The sequence below is a fragment of the Micropterus salmoides genome, unplaced genomic scaffold (genome assembly GCF_014851395.1).
Source record: "Micropterus salmoides isolate LMB-PRFRI ecotype aquatic unplaced genomic scaffold, ASM1485139v1 Ms_hic_scaffold_11, whole genome shotgun sequence".
NCBI lineage: Eukaryota > Metazoa > Chordata > Actinopteri > Centrarchiformes > Centrarchidae > Micropterus > Micropterus salmoides.
In genome coordinates this window covers 29,880,080-29,906,398 of record NW_024040152.1, presented here as the reverse complement: position 1 = coordinate 29,906,398, position 26,319 = coordinate 29,880,080, and the positions used below count along the sequence as shown (strand labels likewise).

The window sequence follows — 26,319 nt, the reverse complement described above, 5'->3', positions numbered from 1 at the left end:
TGATCAACGTCTGCTAAACAAACAGACAACTTAATTTTCTTATTAATTTAAGATTGTTGGTAATTTCATTAGAGACAAAGAACAGCAATGTCTCCATTGTACTGAATATTCTAAGTGGAAATGAAACCACATCCTCATTAGTAAGAAATAGACATTTGAGATGGCCAAGTAGAAAAAACGCCACACCATTTGGAAAAGCTACAAGTTGATTAGTTTGTTATTTGGGTGAAAGAACAACAAGACTATACTTGTGATGAGGGACAGTATTAGTTAAAAATGACACACAGTAACAGTGAAATGTGAGAAAGGGACGAACTGAAGGAACTCTCAGCAGGAAACTGTATGCACTTTGCAAATTCACTCTTGCCCTGACATCTGTATATGCATTGAAGTAAAGAGGAGCTCATACCAAAAATAGGAAATGCCAAGGACACCCTACTGCCTGCAAATGAAATACATCGGGTATTCAGCCAGGGACCATTTTGTCTGCTGTATCATTAGCTCTCCAAACATAAATCCCCACAATCCAAAATGCTGACTGTAATGCACTAATGATTTTGTGAGGACTGAATTAGTCTGTAATTCAAGGGAAAAAATACACCACAGTGCAGCAAGACAGAAATGCAATTTCTATTTAGTAAGCAGTTGAGAGACTTACAAAAAATTCGAAAGATTTCAGTTTAAAAGGAGGTCAAGACAGGTGACCGCATTTCCACAAAAAAAAAAAAAAAAAAAAAAAAAAGGAGAAGGGTTTATAAAATCAGGGTATCTAAAAGAAAATCTAAACTGAATTATTAAAAACAGCTGTTGACCAACCTGCTTCAGAACCAGCGGTGGCTGCTGTGACGACACTCCTGCGGCCGCTCGCATTATCCTGATTGCTGTGGTTACTTTCACTGTCACTCTCTGTTTCAGCTGCTGCCAGCAGATCCAGCTCCATGTCACTTCCTAAAAGCAGAAACAAAGACGAAACAGAATCTTTACTCACTGTGCTTAATGTAATCATTCACAAAGCATTATGAACAACTTCAGTTTCGTTACTTCCCCTGCATTTTTCATTTTTATAAAAAAGTAGGGTGTGTCTCACCATCTTCATCGTGCTCATCATGCTGCCCTTCTGCCTCTGCATTTTCCTCCCCCTGTTCCTCTTGGTCGTCATGATGGTCTTCCTCACCTGCGACTCCCTCTACGACTTCAACCTAAGAAATAAACAACAGATCGCAAGAGAACATTTTGAGGCAGGACAGAGATATTTAGTAATAATCTTGCAGTAATAGGAGTAAACAAAATGAAAATAAAAATAAATATATTCCAAATCTTTGCAGAGTAAATGAAAGTGTGGACTCCAGGTGCAGCGCTCAAGACAAACGCCATCCTGGGATGATAGAAAGTGTGTTTGGGATGAAGAGAAATATTCTCCGGGACGCTTCTGGGACGAAAGGGATTGTGTGTGTGTTTATTTATTACCATCACTTAGCAAATGACAAACTGAACCGACTGAGCGCAGACTACAAAGGAGCGCGTCTCCTCATGCTGTTACTACCGTCACTATCACTGACTGGCTGCTCACCTGTTCCCGTGGTACATGTCTGTCTATCGTCTCAGTCACAAACAGCTTGCTGACCTCTCAATCGCGCTGTGTAGGCCAACACGTTAAGCGCCATAGATCAATCTTCTCACGCAGTGAAAAACAAATCTATATTCTGATAAATGTCGACTAGCGGCAAGAATCATCTCCACCCAGCTGATGAAACCCGGCTTACGGCGTGATAGTAAAGCAAGCACCCCGCGCACGCTGAGACGCAGCCAGCAGACTCGCTGGTAGAGTTTAGCATTATAAACATCAAAAACCTGAAGCACAATCTGGCTCTGTTTGGGACTGTGAGCTGCATTTTATCAGAGCTGCAGAAGTTAACATGTGGATTTGTGCTGAGATTTCTGCCTGATCACAAGTATTAGTTTCAGTTTGTACCTCAGATGAAGAGCAGTGCATTTGTCTTATTCAGCACAGTCTGAAGTAGAGCACAGCAAAGTATAAGTCAGGTAGACTTTTAAAAAATATTATGAATTCTCATTAAATAATGATGTAGTCTCATAATATTACCATTTTTGATGTCAGAGAGCACAGATATGTGGGAGAGATTCTGAATGTGCAGAAAGTTTTGAACATGAGCAGAAAACCTGCTGAAACACAGGAGCTATTAAAGTCTAGGAGTTTATAACTGAATTAAAATTATTCATCATGAATCAATCATTCATCATAGAGGTAAGAAAGTGTCCCAACAGATAACTTTTCAGTTTTGTTTTTAAGTCTTTTTGTTTGAATCAAGCAAAATAAATATCATTTATTTTATCAATTTATCATAATTTATCATGTCACTAACAGCTATAAAAAAAATAATAAAGTAAAGAAACAACATTTTTATTTTGGGACGCTTTACATTAACTTCAGGACAGTTCAAATTGTTTTTCAGGACAGTTCCAGGACGGAGGTGAAAAAAGTTAGTTTGAAGCCCTGTCCAGGTGGCATCATACATTCTTTCCAACTGTGCATATTGGTGTCTAGTTTCAAATTTAATTATGTAAATTACAGCCTTGAAATGAGACTCCCTACCTCTTCCACATCTGCGGATACGATGTCATCCTGCTCCTCGTCTCTTCCCCTGACAGGCTGAGACTGGCTGCTGCGCCGAGGCTGGGGGTTCCTGATGATATAAGAGGCAGCTGTCTGGCTGGAGCTGGAAAAAAATGACCACAGAAGTCATTATATTTAGTGAATAAGAAAAATCCACCATCTTCTTTCTCTTTTGGTTTCTTCTCTCAAAGTAAAAATTGGCTTTGGCACTTTAACATGGTGCACACATTATCCAACTTTCCGATATAAAATCCGCATATTTTTCAACACAGAAAAAATAAATGCACTAAAACCAACTAACCTGCTGGACTGGTCAGGTGAGGGTCTCGGAGGCAGCGGTTCGACAGAGAAGAGCTCCTCGCTGCCCTGAACAGCATCAATACTGGTGCTGGCCAAAGTGAAAGGAGCAGTAGGTCTCGCTATACCCATTCGCACCGGAACAATCAACGACTCAGCTACATTACACAGCTCCTCCACAGCGTAGGGCAGCAGAGCTTGGAAAACTCTCCGACACTTCCCAATAGGCTGGGGGATGAAGTTGCTATGTGAAGGAAGTTGATAAAATACAGAATCAGCATTTGTAGGAATTCAAAAGATAATATAGAATTAGTGTCAACATTGTTCACATCGTGTGGCAGAATTGAGCTGGTTCATACAATTAATTCCTACAGCCTTTGTCTATAAGTGTACTTGAAAACCTTAATGCTGCATGTTCTTACTTTTTCTTCTTGGATGAGGCCATCTCCACGCTGAGGATGACAAACACCCGAGCGACAGAGCGTAGGAACCTCCTGGTGACACTGACTGCCTCCTCTCTTCGGCCAGGAGTGTACTTGTTCTGCAGCTCCTTTACTAGTGTACCCAGTAAGGTGTCTATGAACTAATACAGAACAAAAAATAAAAAATAAAAAACCCTGTGATGAGCATAACACTTCCAGATACAAGTGTGTGTTAGCAGGAATAGAAATACATAACTGCCAGGGTTGTTAGGCTGTTTTGTTTGATGTTTATTTAAGCAAGAATTATTAAAACATTGAGATTCATCAATCAACTGGACTTACAGTGATGTCAGGAGCACACTTGACAATGAGGCAGTGGGTGAAACAGTCAAGTCGAATGGTGCCGCTCTGCTGATTCAAGTAGACTTGCTCTTCAGGCAGGAGGTGGGCAATTCTGCTGCTGGCACTAAGTCTATACAAAAAATACAAAGTACAAAATATTGGCTGTTAAACAACACTGATTTATATACCCCACTGTTTTAAATCATACTTCTGTATGATTCTGTGTACTACATCACAGTTGTGTTTGGATGATACCAACCCATTCGATCAAGACCGTTTGATTACAAATACAGTGTATAGAAATATTATTTTAGGAAAGACACATTGGTGTTGAGTTGTTTGAATGTAATTTTTCAGGTTTTCCACAAACTAACTGCAGTCCTTCAAGCTTTAATTTCCAACCAAATGTTAATGCTGGGAATGCTGTTTAGCTAACTCACGGGTCTTTATTCTCCTGAGAACCAAACATGATCATAGACTTGAGGGCGTTCCAGTCCTGCAGGACCCTTTCCAGAGCCAGCTGAGCAAAGCGGGGAGGCTCTAGGTCATGGTCCGGCATATCAGAGTCTGAAAGAGAGTAAGGGAGAATAATGTTCTAAAAAGTTGCAGCGTAGACCACAGTTTCTGTTTGTAAGATTTGTAAATTGTTAGTCTGCACCGATGGTTAAAGGTGGGTAATAATAATAATATAATCCTGAACCTACCTTCTGCATTAGCAGCCTTGCGGTTCCTGTCTTCTCTGATGCGTGGTGGTCTGTACTGACAGTGCTCAACACTCTGCCTAGCGACAGTCTGCACCAGGAATAGTAATATATGCTCTCCCCTGCAGAAGGAAACAAATATCAGTCAGAAATGTCACTTTTTCCTCATTTATACAATATGAAGGAGCTTCCATGTGTAGTACTACGCCAAAATAATATACGCCTGAAATTCCCAAAGTTACTTGCCAGTTATAAAGCACAAAACAAAACATTACTCTGTGAGGTGGGAGTTGGTAAATGCCAGTACAGAAAAGTCTTACCTGCTGTTTGGTGTCGTGACCAGGTTGGTGGTTGTGAGTAACCTGTACAGCAGATCCAGACGAGCAGCCTTCTGGCCAGCGATCAGCGTTTTACATTTACATTTCTCCCAACAATCACAGTAAGCTGTAGGGGAGGTCCTCTTCAGTCTAGGAAAGAATACAAGCAAATTTACGACTAAACATACGACCTAGTGTTAAAAAACAGGTGATGAAGATTGAAACCTTCACAAAGATTAAATAGGGCCAGACACCAAATTAGGACTTACTTGCAGTCATGTCCTTTGTGACACACCCTTGCACACTCAGTGCAGCAGCAAAGGGACTCGAGCAAACCACAGGTGCGACACTCAAAGATATCCTAAATATAAAGGTATTGTGATGAAAAAAGTACCAACTTTCAACTGAAAATGATATATTAAAAGAGCACAACACCGTCTCCAAAATTAGTGAGGTTCTCACTTGTGTAGTGAAAAAAGGCGCACTACCTGAAGCTACACAAGTTAGCCTTGCAATTGTAATATATCCGTGCTAACAAATTTGGTGCCTGCAATATTTTATTCTGCTGCTTTACTAAGTAGCAGTAATTAAATGAGAAAGCCACATCTTTTAACCTCTTTTTTTAGGCTTATTGAGTTATCAGTTACACAACTGTCACCTCAATATTACAATTATTATGAAATTCCCATCCTTAATAGACACAGATGAAGGTTGCCCAAGAGTCTTCCACAACGTGTCACTTTTTCTGGTAATGAAAAAATGTCATCCTCTGGGGCTGACCTGGTTAATGTGCTCAGCTCCAGTCCATGTGAAACTGCAGGTGTCGTTGCAGCAGAGAACATAGAGGGGTGAATCATCGGGGTTGGTCCCCGAAGGGCAAATCATTTCCATGAACACAGAATCTGCATCCTCCTTCTCTGCAATGCCCGGGTCACCAACTGTGTTTGAGACATTTGAGGAACAAAAGGGAAATATGGAAACCGGGGAATGCGAGTTACAACATGTGGTTAGCTGCTAAATAGGTCAGGATTCACATAACTCCCAGCTGTTACCTAACCACTTAAAATTACATCAGATTCACAAAAAATATGCTGTTTTTTCAGACTGTGTTCACAGAGGTGGAGGCTGGCTAGTCACACTAACTTTAATTCCACCTGCCCTCCTGTAAGTAGAAAAAAATATATTTTCTGAGCAGTCTGATGCCTGAACTTTCTGCTCAAAAGGGTTTTCTTTTATAAATGTTTGCCTCATTAATTTAAACTTTTGCCACGTTTCATTCGAACATCTGCGTTGGAACAATATATATCAATAGGCACCCTTTAACTTACCCTTGGCCATTTTCTGAGCAGCCTCCAGCACAGTGATGGCTGCTGGGTAGGCTCTACCACTGACTGCAAGCATGAATGGGGTCATTCCACGGGCATCCCTGTTAAATCACAATATACATTAACACGTTAGAGGGACTGAAAGGCAAATCAACAAAGACTATCAGGATAATCAGGACTAACTAATGTACAAAAAAATGCATTTGTTTTGTGACAGTAAGCATTTTATAAGTATGATTATTTAGAAATAAAGAATCATACTTGGCAGAGAGTAGTTCCCGTAGGTGTGGCCTCAGAACAACACTGTCACACATCAGCTTTAGGATAAGGTGGGCGTTGGCCTTCCTGTCTTTAGATTCAACCACAGATGACTCGGTGGACGGCCCTGCTCATGTGGAGAGGACAATCCATTAGATGACAGACACACTACGCTTGCCAGAGTTTAAATACACAAGACAAAGCTGACAGACTAATTTAGACTGGCAGCACAGAGATTGTTGATACTGAAGAGTACCTGAATGTCATTTACCCACATTATTTAGGATGATTTCTCCTTTACAGAACTTATTCACAATTTTTCTCTGCTTCACTGTGATATTATTGTCTTAGAATTATGACTAAGCATTGCTAAAATGGTGTTATTAAATATATGCTAAGATGCAATTCCAGACCAATGCAATGTTACATAGCCTACCCAAAAAACAAACAACAACTGCACTTCCTGCCAAGACTAGAAATCTTGATAAGTAGTAAAAACATTTGCTGTCTCTCAAATATAACCTACATACTGACCCTAAGCCCAAAATAAAATATAAAATAAAAGTATAACATCTTAGAAAAACATTTTGATGAGTCTTTGTTAAGTTTAACTTGCAGTGACATTCCAAAGTCGTACTTTGACAACTGATCTCAAACATATTTTATCATTTCCTGTTAATATAAAAGGGTAACACATGTTGATATTTTTGTATAACAACTGTCTAAACAGTGTACTATGAAAATGACAGTATGTAGTACATAATGTTTAGAGTTAGTATGTAGTATGGATTTGGGACACCGCTATTAGCTGCAGTTACTTATTTTTTGCAACCTGATTAAACTCATTCGGATTAGAGATTCAAACTTAACTGTTTATGTGGATGCTAAATAAAGTGATCTGTCACGATGTATGCGTTTACATGCCTCAAAGCATTTAATCCGAATACGATTCTTTGAGTGTGGTTCCGCTCGCTGTTAAACATCTAATTTGCCGGAAATATAACAGAAGAAGACGTGATAACCATAGACTGTATATATAAAAGGTGGTTCATGTTGTACTTTGTAATACAATATTCAAGATGGGCCCCATCATGTCCTGGGAACAATATTTGCAAACATGTTAATCAGTGTTTCCCATTAATTAACGAGACCATGGCGGCCCGAGACAACCACTTTTCTTTTGAGGTAACTACGGTAACGTTAACGGCCTGTTTCTGTCACTCGTTTGTGAGAAGGCGATTAAGCTACCCGCGCCTACATTTTGAGTGCACACGTATTATAGCCTTCATGGTAAATCCACTGTAACAGATTAATAATTAATTTCTCTGTAATTTCTCTCTTTACAAAGAGAAGTGTTGTGGTATTAGAGTCCTACCTGAAGAGAGGCTGTGAAGTCTTCATGTACTGGATACGAGAACCACATTCAAAAATTATTTTTAAGTTCGGACTCTGGTTGGACTTAATGAATTTAGCGCGAGGATACACACAACGCCCGGTTTTCAAAATAAGGCGTCTAATACAGCATGGAAATAACATTAATTGGATTATATTCACAGAAATTATAAAACATATTACGTGTGTCAAATAAAAGTTAAAAAAACCCAAAATGTTAGGGAAATTACAGGTGCTGGTCATAATTAGAATATCCTCACAAAGTTGATTTATGTAATTCCATTCAAACAGTGAAACTTAGATATTATATTAATTCATTACACACAGAAATGATATATTTCAAATGTTTATTTCATTTAATTGTGATGATTAAAACTGACAACTAATGAAAATCCCAAATTCAGTATCAGAAAGTATATATTTATTCCAACCAGAGAGAAACGTAAGTGTTTACATCGTTATTAGGCACTAATATTTTCCTATTGAACAGATTATCAAAAGGTTTACTCCACACCTCTCAACCTGATTAAATATTCCCTTCAATCGGGCCAGTCTAGGCATTTTTATTCTGATTGGGCTATTATTCTGATTATTAGTAAAATATTAGAGAAGCTATTGCCTGATTCCTCTTCTTTGATGAAGATGCAATGTACCTGGTATGGTGGAGGTGCTGGGTCCCTGACTGGTCCCAGTGGAGGCAGTAGTGAGTGAACCCACAGCTGGTGCTAGAATGAAGTCAATGTCACCATCTGTTGATAAAATAAAATTACTATGATTGTAGATTTCACTTAAGAGATACATCACTGCAAAGTCTTTGATTTATTCATTAACACAAGCAAGAAGAAGAGTTAAGCTCATGATCCCTCAAACCTACAGTAGGCTGCCGTCAGAATGACAACTATGGAAAAATAACAACAGAGGAGGTTGCATTGGGTTTGCCTCCACTGCACTATAGCAGTGGTCTCATTTCATTGAATGTGTTTTTAGTGACACTGCCGGTCTAAAAAGGGCTCTGAAGAGCGGACAAACTTATTCTAGTTATTAAGTCTTGTAAAGATGCACTGACCAGGGTCCATTGGTGGGGGGTCCGGGACCCAACTTGGTGGGGCAATGGGTGGTGACACAGGGTCCTGGTGGTCGCTGGATGATGGGCCAGACTCATGACGGCCGAGACCTGCTGCTCTTAAAGACCTCCGCATCATCTCCCTCAGACGAAGCCTGGTGGCAACACAAGAAAAATAAAACATGGCAATGAAATTACGATCAACAATATTGTGTTTTAATATTACTGGAAAACCTGTTCACTGTATTTGGATACTAAACTATTTCTTTCTTATAGGGAGCCTTGTGTACTCCAGGGTTGGGTATCGAGAACCGGTTTCAAGCTGGAAACGTTACCAACATACACTGTATATAAGAAGTGGACATAGTCATCATGACGTCACCCGTTGGTTTGTGGACTGCCGTTTGAAGCCTTGAGTTTGGCCGATAGGCCGGCGCCATGTTGAGTTTTTGCAACCCAGTGGCACCGGACGTGACCATATTTGGACGAGACGGTGGAGCCAACGGCCTTGTGTGGAGCTAGCTAGCGTGCTTAGCTAGGCGCATCTGTAATTCACGTTAACTGTCATTTTAACAGGTCTGATAATTTTGTCTAGCGACCAACAAGGAACGCACCGTGTTCAGTGTGTTGCGCTCTCCTAGATACAGCTAACACTAAAAGTAGGAACGTCGTTCGGGTACAAAACACAGGTGAGCTGACATTCACCTTTTATACTGAAGGAATCATGTAAGGGACATCAATCATATAAATGATTCCAAGATATATTTTTCTTAGATACCACAGTCACCCCTCTAGTAAAGAAACTCTTGTCACTTTAGCCATGAAGGGGGAAGATGAGCAAGGAGGAAGTGAAGGAATATCCCAGAGAGGTGACAAGATTTGTGGTGAAGGGATTGGAATCAGAACAGAACTGGATTTGATAAGCAGAATTTGATAAAATACCCAAACCCTTGTGTACTCCAAATGACACTTTGAGTTCTCTGTACAGACTATTTTTCCTTATATATTGTGTGCAGCACAGAAACAGTGTAACTAGTTATTTACCCTCTGCTACTGGAGGAGCCCGTCCTATTCCCAGAACTGTTGCTTGAAACCACGGAGATGGCATTGGCAATTGCTTCCACAGCAGAGAGACGCTCCGCAAATGTGTTTCTCTCTGACCTTTCAGCTTCTGAAATGAAACAGTGTGATCACTTAGCATGGAGAAGAGTGTCTTTGGCAAGCACACAATTAAACAGATGCAGGTGAACAGACTCAAAACGAACAAGATTGGGAAGATAAATTTGACTATAATCAGAAAATTAAGAAAAACGAATTTAGATATCAAAAAGATTTATCTTGGCATTTAGACCTACAGTGGACAGAAAAAGTCTACACACCCCTGTTAAAATGCCAGGTTCTTATGATGTAAAATAATGAGACAAAGATAAATCATTTCAGAACTTTTTCACCTTTAATGTGGCCTATAATGTGAACAATTCAATAGAAAAACAAACTGAAATCTTTGAGGGGGGAAAAATGAAAAATAAAACCCCTGAAATAACCTGGTTGCATAAGTGAGCACACCCTTAGACTAATACTTTGATGAAGCACCTTTAGCAGGCAGTCTTTTTGGGTAGGAGTCTATTAGCATGGCACATCTTGACGTGGCAATATTTGCACACTCTTCTTTGCTGAAAGGTGAACTTCCTCTTCATCTTTCTAACCGACGCCTGAAGGTTTTGTGTCATAATAGCCTGGTTTTTGGAACTGTTCACCCTGACTAAGGCCCCGGGTTCCAGCTGAAGAAAAAACAGCCCCAAAGCCTGATGATGCCACCACCATGCTTCACTGTGGGCATGGTGTTCCTTGGGTGATGTGCAGTATTGTTTTTGCACCAAATATACCTTTTGGAATTATGGCCAACAAGTTCTACCTTGGTTTCATCAGACCATAACACATTTTCCCACATGCTTTTGGTGGACTTGATGTTTGTTTGTGCAAACTTCAGCTGTGCTTGGATGTTTTTCTTTGTAAGAAAAGGCTTCCGTCTTGCCACCCTACCCCATAGCCCATTCATATGAAGAATACGGGAAATGGTTGTCACATGTACCACACAGCCAGTACTTGCCAGAAATTCCTGCAGTTCCTCTAATGTTGCTGTAGGCCTCTTGGAAGCCTCCCTGACCAGTTTTCTTTTCGTCTTTTCATCAATTTTGGAGGGACGTCCAGTTCTTGGTAAAGTCACAGTTGTGCCATATTTTCTCCACTTGATGATGACGGTCTTCACTGTGTTCCATGGTATATCTAATGCTTTGGAAACTCTTTTGTACCCGTCTCCGGACTTATGTCTTTCAACAATGAGATCTCTCTGATGCTTTGAAAGCTCTCTGCGAACAATGGCTTTTGCTCGAAGATGCAGTTAAGAAAATATCAGGAAAATCCTACTAGAACCGCTTAACTTTATTTGTGATTAATCAGAGTCACTTTAAATGATGGCAGGTGTGTAATGACTTCTAGTTAACCTGAGTTTGAATGTGAAGGTTAATTCTGAACACAGCCACATCCCCAGTTATAAGAGGGTGTGTACACTTATGCAACCAGGTTATTGTAAGGTTTTTATTTTTCATTTTTCCCCCCCTCGAAGATTTCGGTTTGTTTTTCTATTGAATTGTTCACATTATAGGTCACATTAAAGGTGGAATAAGTTCTGACATGATTCATCTTTGTCTCATTATTTTATTATAAGAACCTGGCATTTTAACAGGGGTGTGTAGACTTTTTCTATCCACTGTAGCTCTCAGATAGATCATCACATACCATTTAAAACACCAGCTTACCTTCTTCTTCTTTGGTCTCCTTATTACTAACAGGGAAGCAGACAGAGACAGCGGCATGGAGAATGTTGCGGTTTCCATCACAGCGATGATCCAGAAGTGCTCCGAGGGCCTGGCTGCCCTGATCCAACAAGAACGCCTGCTCAAGGTTCACCAGGTACTGCCGACACGCCTCATAGTCACAGCGCAGGACATGCTGCATCAGCGTCTGTTTCTGAAAGATATGAAGATGATGAGAGTATTGATTAGTATCGCTCATTTGGATATCTTCGATGTTTCACTCTGACTTAGACAACATTGATCTTTCAGACAAATTTATGAGTAGAAAACAAGTGATGGAAACCACCACACTTAAACTTGGGGTGTTTTTTTAGCAAGGTAACAGCACAACTGAGAACTAAGTTTCAAGGGAACAAAATAAGACCAAACACATGTACTTGTTAATGTTTATGTCTTTTTTTTACAATGTATTTTAAGAGGTCATGTTTACCTCAACAGCCATTATAATAATAGCAGCTTTCTTTTTAATTGTGGAGTTAGAGGGGAGATTGGCCAGGGAGTGCACCCCCATTCCCAGGCTGTTTATAGGTGGCAAGTCCAACCAATCAGGATCTCGAATTCCACCCATGCAGTCTTTGGCCATAGGGTAGATTGTGCCATTTCCATCTCGGAGAATGATGGGAGATTCCTGGAAGAGAAATAATTATAACATTTAAGATTGGCATATAAAATATGTCTCTACAGCATGTCATGTGCAAAACATGTCACCTATATGGGACATTATCTCACCTGTCCTGCAGTAAAGATAGCCACATTGCGCTCACTCTGCCCCAGGAAGGCCAGGTTACTAGTGGGGAAGTTGTTCTCCTGTTCAGCTTTGCCTGTGGCCAGGTCAAAGATACAGTACCTTACCCAGTTACCAGTTTTCAGCACTGCATGGACTCCTGGTAGAAACATATATACAAAGTGTTGGAATACAAATCTACAGAAAACTAAAGACATCAAACAAATATATTTATTGAAGCATACACTGACATAGAAACACGGACAAAGACCGACCTTTGGAGTCAACATTCACTGCTAGAATCTCTGCCTTTTCTGGGATACAGAGCTTTTTAGGCGTGCGCTGAAAACAATCAGGAACTTTAGGAGTCCCACCAGTTTTGACCACCTGTCAGGAACAAATTGGAGACAAAAGACACATTAATATGAACGTCGGGAGAAGAGATGCTCACACCTGGACAGAAACACTAACTCAAGCATTACTGATCCATTTATATCCATACCTGCAGCTCATCTATTCTGAGGAGCCTGCAGTCCTGTAATAATGATGATGGGTCCGAGTCAGTGGGAGCAACAGAGTTCTGGTTGCTCATGCTGCTTGATGTTCCTGGAAACTTCACAGCAACATACGCGCCATCCACTTTAAGCACCTAGGACATATGAAGGCAACACATGTCATGGCATAGAAACAGACAGATCAGAGACAAATGATTGACAGCAGGATCTGGGAGTAGGCAGAGACACCTGCATTACATATTATTCCAAGATACTACATTTGCAAACTATTTCAGATGCACACACCTTTCCCACTGGGACATTTTTAACGTCCTCCACAAACACCACCTCCCTCAGAGGCCACTGCTCCTCATTCACCTTCTCTTCCTCTTTGGGAGCCGGGGTAGAACGCCTTCGCTCTGCAAGTAGTAGGACATACTAACTTTTAATCCGTTGATCACAAAAATATTGAAATAACAGATGTTGTTATTGTTTACACTGAGGAATGGCAAATCATACCGATTAAAACTATAACGGTGACCAGATGATAAAAACTTTGATGTGGACTAAGGAAAATTAATAAACACAGCTAAGTGAATAGTTCATAAGATAAGAGGAGGTAAAAAGGAAACCAAATACGCCACAGCTGGCCATGCGTCCTTCACAGAAAAACAGGCAGGAGAAAAACTTGATAAAAGCCTGTGCACCATCTGTTTCAAAGTCAAAGGACTAATGAGAGCACAGAGTGAGGCAGAAATTGGTTCTGTGCCTAGGAGATAGAGAGGGATAGAGAGGAAAGTCAAGACTTGAGTGCTGTTGAGAGAGCTAGAGGTTAAAAGGGAGAGATGGCAAGAGAGAAGCAGACATACTGTAGGGCAGTGAGGCACTGCTAGCAATGGAAGAGGTATCACTGCAAGTAGACGCTGGGGAGGGAGGAGGACCCATCTCAGTCTTCACCAGCTCTGGCTTACTTTCCGTCCTATGGGGTGAGACGAAGACAGTGAGTTGAATTTATACTTATGATATCTAGCATAGCTACATTCTGTAGCTAGAGGGTCTAAAGTCTATGTTTTATAACGTGGATGAACAAACAAAACTAATCAGATCAAAAATGATTTTCCCTATTTTCCCTACATAAAATACTGACTTGACTTCCTGGGTCTTAGTGGTCTTCTCCATGTTCTTGAGGCTCTCTGGTGAGCGCAGCTGGAACCTGCAACTGTCGTTCATGTTCCAGACAGATTCCAACAGGACGCCCACTTTTGGAATCCCAGCATTGACAGAAAAGGCCACAGCACCGGCATGGTAGAGGGGGTTATTCCTCAAGCACACCTAAGGAAGGAACCGGTACTTTTATTTTACATTAAGGGAAAGGCTAACTCTTGGAGAAAAAGAAAACAATGATAAACGTTAAGATGGTAAACTCAGAACAGCAGAGGAGATTAGTCCACCTCTGTCATAATAGATAACAATTTCTCGAGCAGACAAAAAGTAAAACAATGAAAATTCAAAAGTCTTACCTGTGTTCCTACGGTGATGTTGGGTATTGAAGAGATGCCAGCGCTGGACTTTGGCTTTTTGTTCTTGGCTCTGGCCTTTTCAAGCATCTTCTTCCGTTGACTAAAAGGCACAACACCCCTACAGACAGACGCAAGCAGTTATGTGTCACAATTTCAGACATTCATAGCTTTCTCTGCAGTGTACCGTTCACACTCTAATCTTTGTGTAATCAAAGTGATACTTTCTGATCCTTGCTAAATGTCAGGTCTTAAGGAGGGATTCACACTGTACAGGTCCCCATTGCTTATTTTGGCACAAAACTGTAGAAAAAGATACAGCTGAATCTTCGCTGAAGTAAGACCTGCTTGGTATAACGTGCATTTAAATTTCCTGGAAACTCTCATAATTCTTAAATCATGTTAAACATGGTGTCTGTACTCTGGCGAGGCAAAATTTAACAGACATAGGTGTACTATGCAAACAAAGAGAATAGCCTGTGTTGTGAATACAACGTAAATAATAATCCCATTAAATGTAGTTTAAGTAAAAAAATAAAAAAAACACTTTTTCTTCTCACCACCAGTAAAGGCTATTTTCCAGCTGTGCACACGTGTAGAGAGCACAGCAGTGCAGTGACACCATACGTTCCCCTTGCAGCTCAGGGAAAGCCTGAGCACTGTGCTCCAGCTTAGAGGCCACTGTGCTCAGTGTGTCGTCCACCCAGGTTGCCACCTATACCACACCACACACACACACACACGAGTTAATGAACAACACATTTTAATAATTGTGTAATTTTAAGATTGCTGATTAGTAACTACAGAAACATTTATTTAATCACAATCTTATGGTTCCGCAGCATAGCACATATGTTCTCTTGAGGAGTGGAGCAGCTATAATCTACCTTGTTGGTCTCTGTAGCTACAGTGGCTCTGATGCTATTGGCAGACAATAAGGTGATCTTCTCATTGGACAGGCCCAGGAAGGATACACGTGGGTGATGAACAGAAGGATTCTAATGGGACAAATGAGTTAGTGGTATTAGCACAGACGATATAGTAATAAACCACCAGTTCTTTCAAGCCATTAAACATGCTACAATACAGATGCATACCACATTTCAGTGGAAAAATACATATATAGAACAGTTTTTTGGTAATTCCATTCACATAGGTTGAATTCTCCACCTGTGCATTCCTGTAGGGTTCAGGTTCGCTCCACTTCCACTGATAAAGTTCTCCTTTGGAGCTGACAGCCACCAGCTCTGAGAACATGGCTCCAATGCTCACAAACTTCACACCATCCTGGAAAGAAAATTAGAGAACTCAATGAATGCCAGGTAAAAGCAAAACTTAACTCTAAATGTCCAATAAATTGAATGTGCTACAAGTGGACAAGGTCAAGGACATTGAATAAATCAAAGTGTCATAGTCAAGGTTTGCATTTCTGTTTTTTTTTTTTTTTTAAATAGACATTACCTTGTCAGGCCACCACTGGAGCTCCTCTCCCAAGGAGACAGGGCTCTGGACAGGAATACTCTTCTTATCCAAGCTGGGCTCGCCCTCACGGCTAGTGGAGCCTCGCTCTGTGTCGAACGAAGCCCCATCCAGCCACCGGCGCTCGCGTAACCTCAATACAGACTCACGCTCACGCAACAGCTCTGAGTCGCGCTCTAAGGGAAGAAGGAGAACTGGTATGCAATAAGGTCACACCAGTGGGATAGAAGTAAGCCACTCTCTGGGAAAGACCCGTCAACATAGTTTTAAGAATAGAGAGAGAAAGATAGATTCTTTAGAATCACTATAATGCAAATCTAAATTTCAGTACTGAAGATTGAGTGGGAGTCTAAATTATACTGGTGTCAGTAATTTTATGCGCTCATATGTTAAAATGCGAAGTAAGAGAGGAAGTGGATAGACAGAAATAAAGCATGCATATGGGCTAAAAGTGGCCTAGGAAGGTTTTAGGATAGACTGCCTTAGAGGATCCCTGTTAAGACAGGTGGGCCTAGCGGGCCTTTCTCAGAGAGCTCACAGTATGTACTACACCCATGCAGCATACAACACCAAACATTTATAACCTCTAACACCAAACCCCATAATTACCAATAGACTGAAGAGAAAATTTCCCCAGCAAACAAGCTCAAGCCAAATAATTGTGCATTTATTTATGCAAAACCTTCATCTCAGCTGAGTATACATTTAGCAAAGAGGAAAATATTTTCTCCTCTAATAACAATGTTTACTTTTATAATATTACTCCTACAGATGTAATTTCTGTCAAAGTAACTGCTTTGCTTGTTAGATAACCTTGTTAAGCTACTGGCAAGATCTTTTCTTTCAATCAATCTTAAGATAAATACTGGAAAAAAATGCTGCCTTGCTTTTCCAACTTGTCTACTGTGTTGTCTTATATTCAATAAGCTTCAAAAGCTCCATCCCCACAAACAAAAGCCATCATCAGTGTTGCCACGAAAACCTCTCTAACACCCTGCTTTCCCTGAACTAGTCTGAGGCGAGTTGTTGAGTTACCTCTGGAGGATCCTAGGCGCGACAATGAGGAGCGTCTAAAAGAGGGGTAGCCAAAGTAGCTGATGTCCTCAGAGAACATGGCATCAGCATCAATAATCACACTGGGATGAGCTGAGTGAATGTCTGCATCCAACAGGGACATCAGGTCCTCTGCATGGGACAAAGGCACAAAAGAGAAGTTTAAGAAAGATAAGTACACACATTTATTCTTTTTAAATACTGTCGTCTAGACAATTACGATGATCACAGTTGAAATCATTTAAATACTGTATTATTCTTCAACACAAGTCTATTTGTATTATAATGGTGAACTGCTGCTAAGTCTGCACTTCAATATCAAATAGTGATATAGCTAACAGAAATGACTTCTTGTTCATAAAAAAAAAAAACACAATAACATCACTTTATATAAGCCATTGTCTTTCATTTTCTGTTTTTTTTTTTTTTTTTGACAAACCTCCAGGGAGGTAGGACTCGCTGGCCGTGTCATCTCCATCATCTCCATCTTCATCATCCCGACTCAGCAGGTTGTTGACGGCAAGGTTGACATCCAGGTTGGTCCTCTGGAGTTCTCTAATGATCACACTCCTGGACTTCCCCTGAAGGACTACCTGGGCCTGGGGGAAAAGTACAAGGACAACAAAATTCAAAACATATTTCACTGCTGCTCAGTTGTGAATGCAGAAGTAAATGTCTGTTTACAAAAGTAAATGTCCACTATTAGCTGTACAATTTGTTTTTGGTAAGGAAAAGGTGGGGGGGAAATATTATACATGCTGAGAAGTTTGTACCTGAGTAATAAGTTCTTCAGGGATGACAGATGCCGGTATGACAGGCTGAGGCTGGCTACCTAGAAGGCCCGAGCCACGATCCCTTCCTGTACGGATCACCCTGGTCTGTCGACGGGAATCGCGAGCTGCTGTTGACGACCTGCCCGATGTGCCTCCACCGCCGCCTCCACCTCCGCCCCCTCCTCCTCCACTGCTGCCACCTCCTGCTCCACCTCCCCCTGCACCTCCTCCACTTCCACTTCCTCCACTGCCTCCATTTACACCAGAGCTCCAGCGACTCCTGTTACATACATTGCAAGGCCACGGTCAGATACAACTGCCAAAAAGACCATCTGACTAACAGAGCAGACTCAAAACACGCACACGCGTGGAGATTCAGCCTTTGTGACAGCGGAGACAGGACAGTTTGCATCAGCAGCATTTACAGGAAGGAAGAAATTAACTAATGAGTGCGATGAGATTCTGCAATTTTCCCAATTTAATCAGGTATTGTAAGCGAAAAAAGTTTGATTAAGTATAATGAATTTACATATTTTGGATATTTAAAGCATTGTTTTATTTCAGTTTAACATTTAACTGTAAGGGTGCAAGCCTAGAGTTACTCTGCAGCTCGTTCAGTTCTTCACAACTTCAATATCTGGACCCACAACAACTTTATTTTGAAGAGGGAGTCGATTCCCCAGTGGTTAATAATAAAAATAAAAAAAAAGAAGCACAAAAAAAGTTACTGCATACTGCAAATTTAGCAGTCATTTAACATGGCCATGCTTTTTGGTATATGCCATTTGATGAACACATTTTTCCATTACATTTTAGAGCACCTTAAATGTTCTCCCTTCAGAATGAAGAACCCTGTGGGGAATACACCCCTAACAGCATCCATGCTATACTCGACAACACGGAGCTTTCACAGGACCGTTTGTCTCTGTCAGCCCTGCCAGAACTTACCCAAGGGGGTTGCCTGCCAGTCTGCCAAGTGTGTCAGAGCCAGACAGGAACCAGGGCGGATCACTAGTCCTGCCTGGCCTGGAGCTCCTTCCTGTCCCTGAACCACTGCTCAACTTTGAACTGGAAACAAAAGATGGGAGATCAGTTACAAACCTACAGAAGTCCCACACAGGACCAAAAGACTTTCTCTTATATCCTGGGTTAACAGAAACTAAATTTACCCCAGGTATTTCTTAAATTATACCCCTTGGTTCAGGATTCTTTTTAATATTATATTGTGAAACAAGAGGGGTATTTTGGAGCCTAGCATGGCAACACCCTTGGGAATCTGAATTGGCTGCAACTCATTCCTCCTTCAAGACTTTCCTTTATTAAAAGTTCTTGGGGTTTTGGGGCTGCGGCTGCTTTCTCCTATTTCAAGATTTATTATAAATCGGGTGCAGTCTGCATATAACCAAAAATAGTAGCAATATTCTTAGAAGGGATAGTTCGGGTATGTTGAAGTAAGGTTGTTTGAGGTGCTTATCTATAGTCAGTTTATCATGTACAGTAGACGGCGGTCAGCATGTCCCCAGTTTGTGGAAGCAGACAATGCACGGCTGTGGACGGTTGCGTTACCTGACTGACCCTTTTCTTTGGCACCAACCATAGAATTTACATATTTCCTATGCATAAGCCCAACTACGTCATGCAATGTATTATTCCTCAGACCAGCTGTTTGCATCAGAAAGTTGCAAGATTAGACTGAAATTAAACTTTACGTTTCTAAAGATTTCAAAGAAGGTGCATGCTTGTGTTTTTCCAGGCTGTGCCACTGTAATTCTGATCCACGATGTGCTTATGTGTAGGGATGTGTGAGTTCTATGGTTAGTGCCAAAGAAAAAAAAAATGACATCAAGGTAAAGCCTAGGGACCTTGTTTTTCTGCCCCCTGTCCACAGAAATAAAATCGCTCTGCTTCTCCAAACCGAGGCGAGCTGACTGCTGTCTACTGTAGGTGATACACTGACTATGGATAAGTACCTCATACAACCTCACTTCAAAGTACCCAAACTATCCCTTTAACCAATGTGTTTTAAGTAGGCAGTTGGTGTAAGGGAGCTCAATGAAACACTGACAAACAGATTTGTCAGTGTTTCATTTAACAGACTACAGTGACACTGAATTTAGATACTTTCCAACAAAATAATACAATCACATTTAATACCATAATGTAACGGAAGGCAAAGGAATACAGAAACAGGGATTCAAATGATTTTGATTCAATAAAGAGACAGCGCATTCAAACCAACAGTCAACAAGCCAACGCAATCTGTGTAACTTTTGTTACAATTCAAAATCACAGAGGATATTAGGCCCTGTTCAGTAAGCTTACAAACCTGCCATACTGTTTTCCATAGGCTTCACAGTAACCCACAGTATTGTTGATTGAAAAGCTATTCAAATTTGAAACCATCTCATTTTTTGCAAGTCTGCAGCAGGGAACAAAACATGTGTTCTGCAGAAAAGTTTGGAGCAGGGTGCTCTTTGGCCTTTTACAGCCTAATTCACATGCATATTTAGCAGCTAGAGGGGCCTTGCAAACTCTGAAATCACTGTTGGATGTTGTTCTGCTGGCAGGATATCGACAACTATCAATGAGACATTGACACACACAAAAAAAAAAAAAAAAACACGTGCTCACTGCCAACACAAAACAGAGGAGCTAATAAAAACTTAATTTCATTAAGTAAACACTTTTGAGACTGTCTTGCTGTCAGTTGTTTGGTGTCTGTGTATTTTTATAATTACAGAACAAATGTGTGGATGGAATGCATGTCAAAAAACTCTCTACAGTGAGAATCCCTGGAGATACCATAATCTTAACAAACCCAACAAAGCATGAACCAGAATGAAGGGAATAGACCTGTAATGTATTCAGCTAGATGTTTACATCCTGATAGATGGAAATCTTTGTAGCAAAGAGACGCAGCATTCTTCTAGAAATGAAACCATGTCCAAATACTTCATATTCAGCCAAATAGGGCACAAATGCTGAAATCAAATCAAACCAACCACCATCAGTAAGCCTGAGCGTGTTCTGTGCGTCTTGTGCTAGACATCTCCGTAAGCAATCTGTTTTCCAACTCAATGCCAAAGCTAAAAACGTTTCCGGGACAGATCCCATCATAAAGAAGTCTCTCACCCATCGCTGCCATCCGGTTTGCAGAGCTCCAGGCGATCAGGCTGAACAGCAAAGCTGATTCTACACACACGTCCATCCTAAAACAGATGCATTCATGGTTTATGTTAATATGGCATTTTCAATTAGTCAAATTAGGAATTGAAAACTATATCAAGTCAAACATAAAATTACTTCTGAAATTACCCATATCATAAAGCCAAACACTAAAACCGTTTGCCTTTAACACCTGAGTCTATGCACACCAGGTAATACATCTCACTGGTGCTGTATACTGAAAGTTATGATTAATGTTCTAACCACATCAAAACCTAAAACCATTAGATTAGGCATTAAGATTAAGTAGCTACTGTGAGTAATATTTTTAATGCACAACTGCAGTGCAAACAATGAAGCCATAACCGTTTACCTCATCCTGAACACACTTCCACGTGCGGGCACCAGTTTGCTGACATCTCTATCAAAGCTCAAATAAACAAACTGAGGTCAATTACTACATGCCGTTTCAGTATGTCTAAAGCCCTGTTCAAACTGGGTTAGCCTAATTGGGGTGGTGCCCTGCATGTAAACAACAGATCCAATCTGTCAAATCCTGTGTATGTCCCCAATTTCTACATAACCAGAAAGTAAAACAAAGAAAAGAATTTTTTTTTTTATATTTAAGACAGAGCTCATCCGATAATAGTGACCTAGTTTGAACTGAAATCTTCACATAATACTGAACTGTTTTTGTTGGGCAGCAAACAATAAACATACACTGTAGATCCCTAAGTGTCTGATTAATGCTAATGATGTTATGTCTTATAGCATTACCTCAAGGAGAAATCCGGCGTGGTTTGGACCGACAACACACTGTTTTAGGGTGGCCTGCTCCAACAGACTAAGGTGTGGATGACTGCAATGGAAAAGAAAACAAGCACAAAGACAAATGAGGCAATGTCATAGCATAATCAACAAGATCCTGTTCACAACAATTAAGCAAATTAAGTAAAGCAGCTTACAGTTACAATGTTGACAGAAACATACCTGTTAAAACTGTATTTGTTGAGTTTCTCCGAGACTTCACGGAGCCTGACAAAAAGATGAACACTATATTAATCCAAGTTAAAATACGTTATTATAGTAAGACCTAATTAATGCAATTAAGAAGTTGAGAGTTGCTCAGAAATAAACTTTGAAACATGAACCACTGATTACACGTGAATCATATTGATTTCACCATATAGTGAAATAACAGTCAACATTTTATTCTAACAGATCATTTAGGCGCATTTCAAATGGCTTCAACACATGTGCCTAGTTTCAATTTATCTGATAAAGCATGATAATCCCAGGGCATTTATTGTATAATCACTAATACATATTGAGCATAACATCCATCTGACATTAACAAATCTACACAGGGCATTATTGAGACCATTTGTGACTTGATATCAATAGTATACAACTTAATATTGTTTTGTGCTCAACATTAGTTTTGACATATGGTTCTGTGTCATAAGTCATCATCACACAGCATATCAGAGCATAGGTCACAGCCCTGAGTGAGTCTGACTTGAAACTGATTATGCCAGAGTATAAACTTCTGAGGAACTCAATAGAGCAGTAAACTGTACAAAAGTATTTTGTTCTGGCCATCAGTTATGGAAATTTAAAATAATGTTTTCTCTCCGTCAGTGGCTATTGCTATGGAGAAGATGTCAGCTCAAGTAGAAATGAAGCATATTTAAAACACTTTGTTATCGCATTAAAGACCAAGTTGCTGCACTGATTCAAACATAATCCAGAAAGTCAATAAAAAAAAACACTGTATTTCCAGAGTTGTACAAAGTTCAGAATAACAGAATATGATGCTTAGTCACTACATGTTTCTCACTACAATGCCCCTGGTAATTTTTTGTTGTTTTTTGTTTGTCAGAAGGCTGTCTCCTGTTGGTGCTGATGTATTAATCCAGAGAGTTTAATGCTCATCTATGCATCTGCTAGTAACCCAACACTGCCCATGCAGAAAATTAATGTGGCTTTTACTTATGAAACCCCTGCCACCCAAAACATTTCCTCCCCCCTTGCTACTATAATGCAAAACAAGTGTCCAGCCTGCCTAGTGATCATGCTTAACCGCATACGTGGCCTGAGATGTATTGTATCCTGATATTTGTCTAGCGTCTGTCTAACATAAATTAACTCTCAACTCCTCCCACCTCTTTGGCCTATGCTGTCATCTGGAATATATAGTTCAACAAACTGTTTCGTCCACATGTGGTCATTAAACAAAGGTGTAGAAGCACTGAAGCACCTGTTGTGATGAATGACCTCACTCAAACTTAAAATAAAGGATGTCAACAAATGCCTATTTGCATTTTGGTTTGGAAGGCAATCACATTGTTATCTAACAGCAGAAATCTCATCCTCCATCCATCCAGTGGTAAGTGTAAATGACACAGATAAAACTGCTTCAATAAAGAAAAGCAAAAACCTATTAAACATTCATCTCACTACAGGGAAATGATATTTGCCATTAGACTGTGCTTAACTAATGTGTCTAAGCAGACCTCCGCTGGGTCAAACAAACAACTGGCATTTGGTTGAAGAAATCCGACTGGATGTTCATGCCAGGCAAGCGCTTCTATTGAGTCAAGCTGGACCAAGCCTTTTTATTTCAGATAGAAGCACTTATCTGCTTTGACAACTGCAAGTTTCCCCATGGGGAACAGAGAGGAGGGGGCCACTCAACAGCACATGGTGACTGTGGCATGCAATGGCATGCATGCCTGGGGATGAAACAGCCGTGACCTCCTTAAGGCCTCCTCTTTAAGGAGTCGATGGTCCATACCACCAAGATGTTTGAGTGGGTTTTTCCAATAATATCTATAACCAGCAGAGTAAACTGACAATTCCTGTCACTCAGACCAAAGCTTGTCCCCCAGAGGTCGACATGACACCAACCTGAAAAAAGTGTTCAAATACTCTGAGCCTATATCTACTCTTAATCTCAAGGTCATTCTAAAAACACTTCTCAACCTCTTTGTCTTTAAGTAGAACAGCTCATTAATCAGTTCAATCTCAATGGATGATATAAATAGGTTTATCATAAATCACATGTTCTGCCAAAATACAGGCCGCACACAACAGACTAATGATCTTTTCAGATTCGAGCTTTCTGAAATCAAATTAATTAAACGTAGCGTGATGCATGTCAAGCAGCATGTCACTATCAACAATAATGTGTGCTACTGGCATTAGTTAACTGTGCGTGTCTGCTGTGGCCACTTGGTATTTAGGTGACAGTGAAATCAAATGTTCTATGATCATGTGAACACTGAGGAACCCAGCATCGATTATAAACACTTTCAAAGCCGTGTCTTGTCCCCTTACTAAAGTCGATAACAAGATTAATGTGAATGCAATGTTGCTAACTTAACTGTGCTTCACTGCATATTTTAGACATTTATCTCAGTGCGCAATGTTAAAAATCAGCTTAATTAGCTAATTATTGTCGGCGACGTTAGCAAGCAAACTGTGCCATTTTTATTTTCAAAAACACCTGGAGACAAAAGACGTTGAAACACAAATATTTGGCTTTGTCAAGAGCGTGTTAGCGAATTCGCTTACTAGCATTAGCAGCTAGCTATCGGTTAGCTGACGTTAGCTACTTCATTGATCATGATAATCAACGAGACGCCCACAAAACAAATACAGACACACGTCAAAAGTGTGTATATCTAATTTATACACGAATATCCTATATTTTCAACAACGTTGTGTTTTACGAGCTTTATTTCCCTCTCTTTTCCCCATCCCCCAACCCGCATTGTCTATCTCAACTTTGACTGTGAGCCAATCCTCCCAGAGAACCAAGGAAACAGCCTGCTAGCGTCAACGTTAGCTAGTTAGCATCCAGCACTGTTTAGGTAGCAGCAGGCTAACGAGGATTGTTCAAGATGCCGGGCCTTGTTTCAACCCTGGGGGGGGGGGGGGGTCATTTAAATAATTTAAACCCCAATGCACACGCATGACAATGTCAACATCGTTCGTAAACACAACCTCGAATACTATCTACCACACCCCGCGCATAAATATTGATTAAATATATTATTTTCCACGGGCCGCAACAAAATACCTGTCATTGAGCTGATCCTCGGTCCCGGGCAACGGGTGAACCACGAAGTGTATAGATGTCATGGGGTCAATCCAAAATCACACAGACACGTGTGAAATAACAGGAAATTGTTATTCTTTCGATTACTGTATATATGAGGATTCATAGGAATCGTTTAATGGCGAAAAACCTCGAGTTTAGATCCCAGCCTCCTCACCCACATGCCGCCATCTTAACTCTATCAAGCTTCTTCTCTGTGTGTTGATTAGTGCACATGCAACCGCTCCGCTGGTTGGACCCCGAGCACAAACAGGAAATGTGTTAAATTGGACGGGATTGGCCTCAAGAAGAAAGGCAAGACTACTGGAATCAAAAATACTACACTTTCACACTCCAAAGGCTTTGTTCTCTCCCAGTTCAGCCAAAGCATCTTTGTTTATTTGCATTTTCAGATACCTGCAGTACATTTCAGGTCCATTACTGTACTACAAATTCCAAAGAAATTAATGTTAAGTATTGCTAAGATACCTTTTTGCAAGCTAAGACAATACCATACAAAAAGCTAGGGCAATAAGGTATCAGAATATAAACCTGATTGATCATTCAGGGGTCTCAATACAGAAGAAAAACAAGAAAATTAATGTTTTTTATGCAGCTAAAGACCAGTGTAATAAATATAATATATATTTGAAAGAAAATGCACCAATTTAACCATTATTCCAGTTATTCTGTACTTCTTAGTCAGGGATTTAAAAAACATATATAATTTGAATAACCAAAGGGGTTACATTGTTCATGATTATTTATTGATGTGTCATTTATTATTATTCTATTCAAAGCAATTTTGCAAGATATTTCAAATTAGCTTTTCCATTTCAAGGCCTAGTAGAATAAGTAACACTAACCTAAACACAGACCTAAATTATGTAGTTACAGAATAAACAATTATTATACTTATAGATAATATATGTAGATAATTTTAAAACAAAAGTCTATTTTATCTAGCGATATTAAGTGATTGTGCTTGGTGTGAATTGTTGGTCTCTGTAAATAATATTATAAAGAGTAGTCCTGACCTGCTCTATGTAAAATAAGTTCTATTATTTTATTTAAAAAAAATTGCAGAAAGATTTAAGATGGCGTCACACTAGAATTATATTTAAAACTGAAATATGACATATGCGCTTTATAAAAGGAAGATAACTGAGAGACTATTTATGTTGGGCTGCCTCTCACGAAAAACTTTGTTAGTAGGTTATTTCCCCACATCATCTCAACCCTATGAAATTCAGGAAATGATTTAAGCAGCAGTGGTGCAAACATGCTCTCCTAGTTCAGAAATAAGAACAAGGCAGGAGACAGAGAAATGTAGGCTCAATGTTTACCTAATGTAAAACTGATTAAAGAGAAGTCTACTTTGAGT

At 40.1% G+C, this 26,319-nt stretch overlaps 1 protein-coding gene across 1 annotated transcript in view; it reads right to left on the bottom strand.

Annotated features, from left to right (window-relative positions):
• The window catches only part of ubr5 (ubiquitin protein ligase E3 component n-recognin 5), a 38,257-nt gene extending 13,102 nt beyond the window's left edge, over positions 1 to 25,155 (bottom strand). The window contains 37 exon segments of the mRNA XM_038712210.1: positions 817 to 948; positions 1,088 to 1,199; positions 2,615 to 2,738; positions 2,937 to 3,176; positions 3,355 to 3,515; positions 3,697 to 3,826; positions 4,137 to 4,263; positions 4,401 to 4,519; positions 4,718 to 4,864; positions 4,984 to 5,075; positions 5,495 to 5,652; positions 6,043 to 6,140; positions 6,301 to 6,424; positions 8,343 to 8,438; positions 8,756 to 8,907; positions 9,797 to 9,923; positions 11,572 to 11,782; positions 12,059 to 12,256; positions 12,358 to 12,512; positions 12,628 to 12,739; positions 12,855 to 13,001; positions 13,153 to 13,265; positions 13,716 to 13,825; positions 13,994 to 14,178; positions 14,367 to 14,484; positions 14,924 to 15,078; positions 15,251 to 15,361; positions 15,534 to 15,650; positions 15,825 to 16,036; positions 16,878 to 17,027; positions 17,335 to 17,494; positions 17,669 to 17,948; positions 18,617 to 18,736; positions 20,801 to 20,877; positions 21,611 to 21,692; positions 21,824 to 21,868; positions 24,918 to 25,155. Of these exon segments, the coding sequence (XP_038568138.1) occupies positions 817 to 948; positions 1,088 to 1,199; positions 2,615 to 2,738; positions 2,937 to 3,176; positions 3,355 to 3,515; positions 3,697 to 3,826; positions 4,137 to 4,263; positions 4,401 to 4,519; positions 4,718 to 4,864; positions 4,984 to 5,075; positions 5,495 to 5,652; positions 6,043 to 6,140; positions 6,301 to 6,424; positions 8,343 to 8,438; positions 8,756 to 8,907; positions 9,797 to 9,923; positions 11,572 to 11,782; positions 12,059 to 12,256; positions 12,358 to 12,512; positions 12,628 to 12,739; positions 12,855 to 13,001; positions 13,153 to 13,265; positions 13,716 to 13,825; positions 13,994 to 14,178; positions 14,367 to 14,484; positions 14,924 to 15,078; positions 15,251 to 15,361; positions 15,534 to 15,650; positions 15,825 to 16,036; positions 16,878 to 17,027; positions 17,335 to 17,494; positions 17,669 to 17,948; positions 18,617 to 18,736; positions 20,801 to 20,877; positions 21,611 to 21,692; positions 21,824 to 21,868; positions 24,918 to 24,979 (5,059 nt within the window). The 5' untranslated portion in view covers positions 24,980 to 25,155.
• Between the last annotated feature and the right edge of the window lie 1,164 nt (positions 25,156 to 26,319).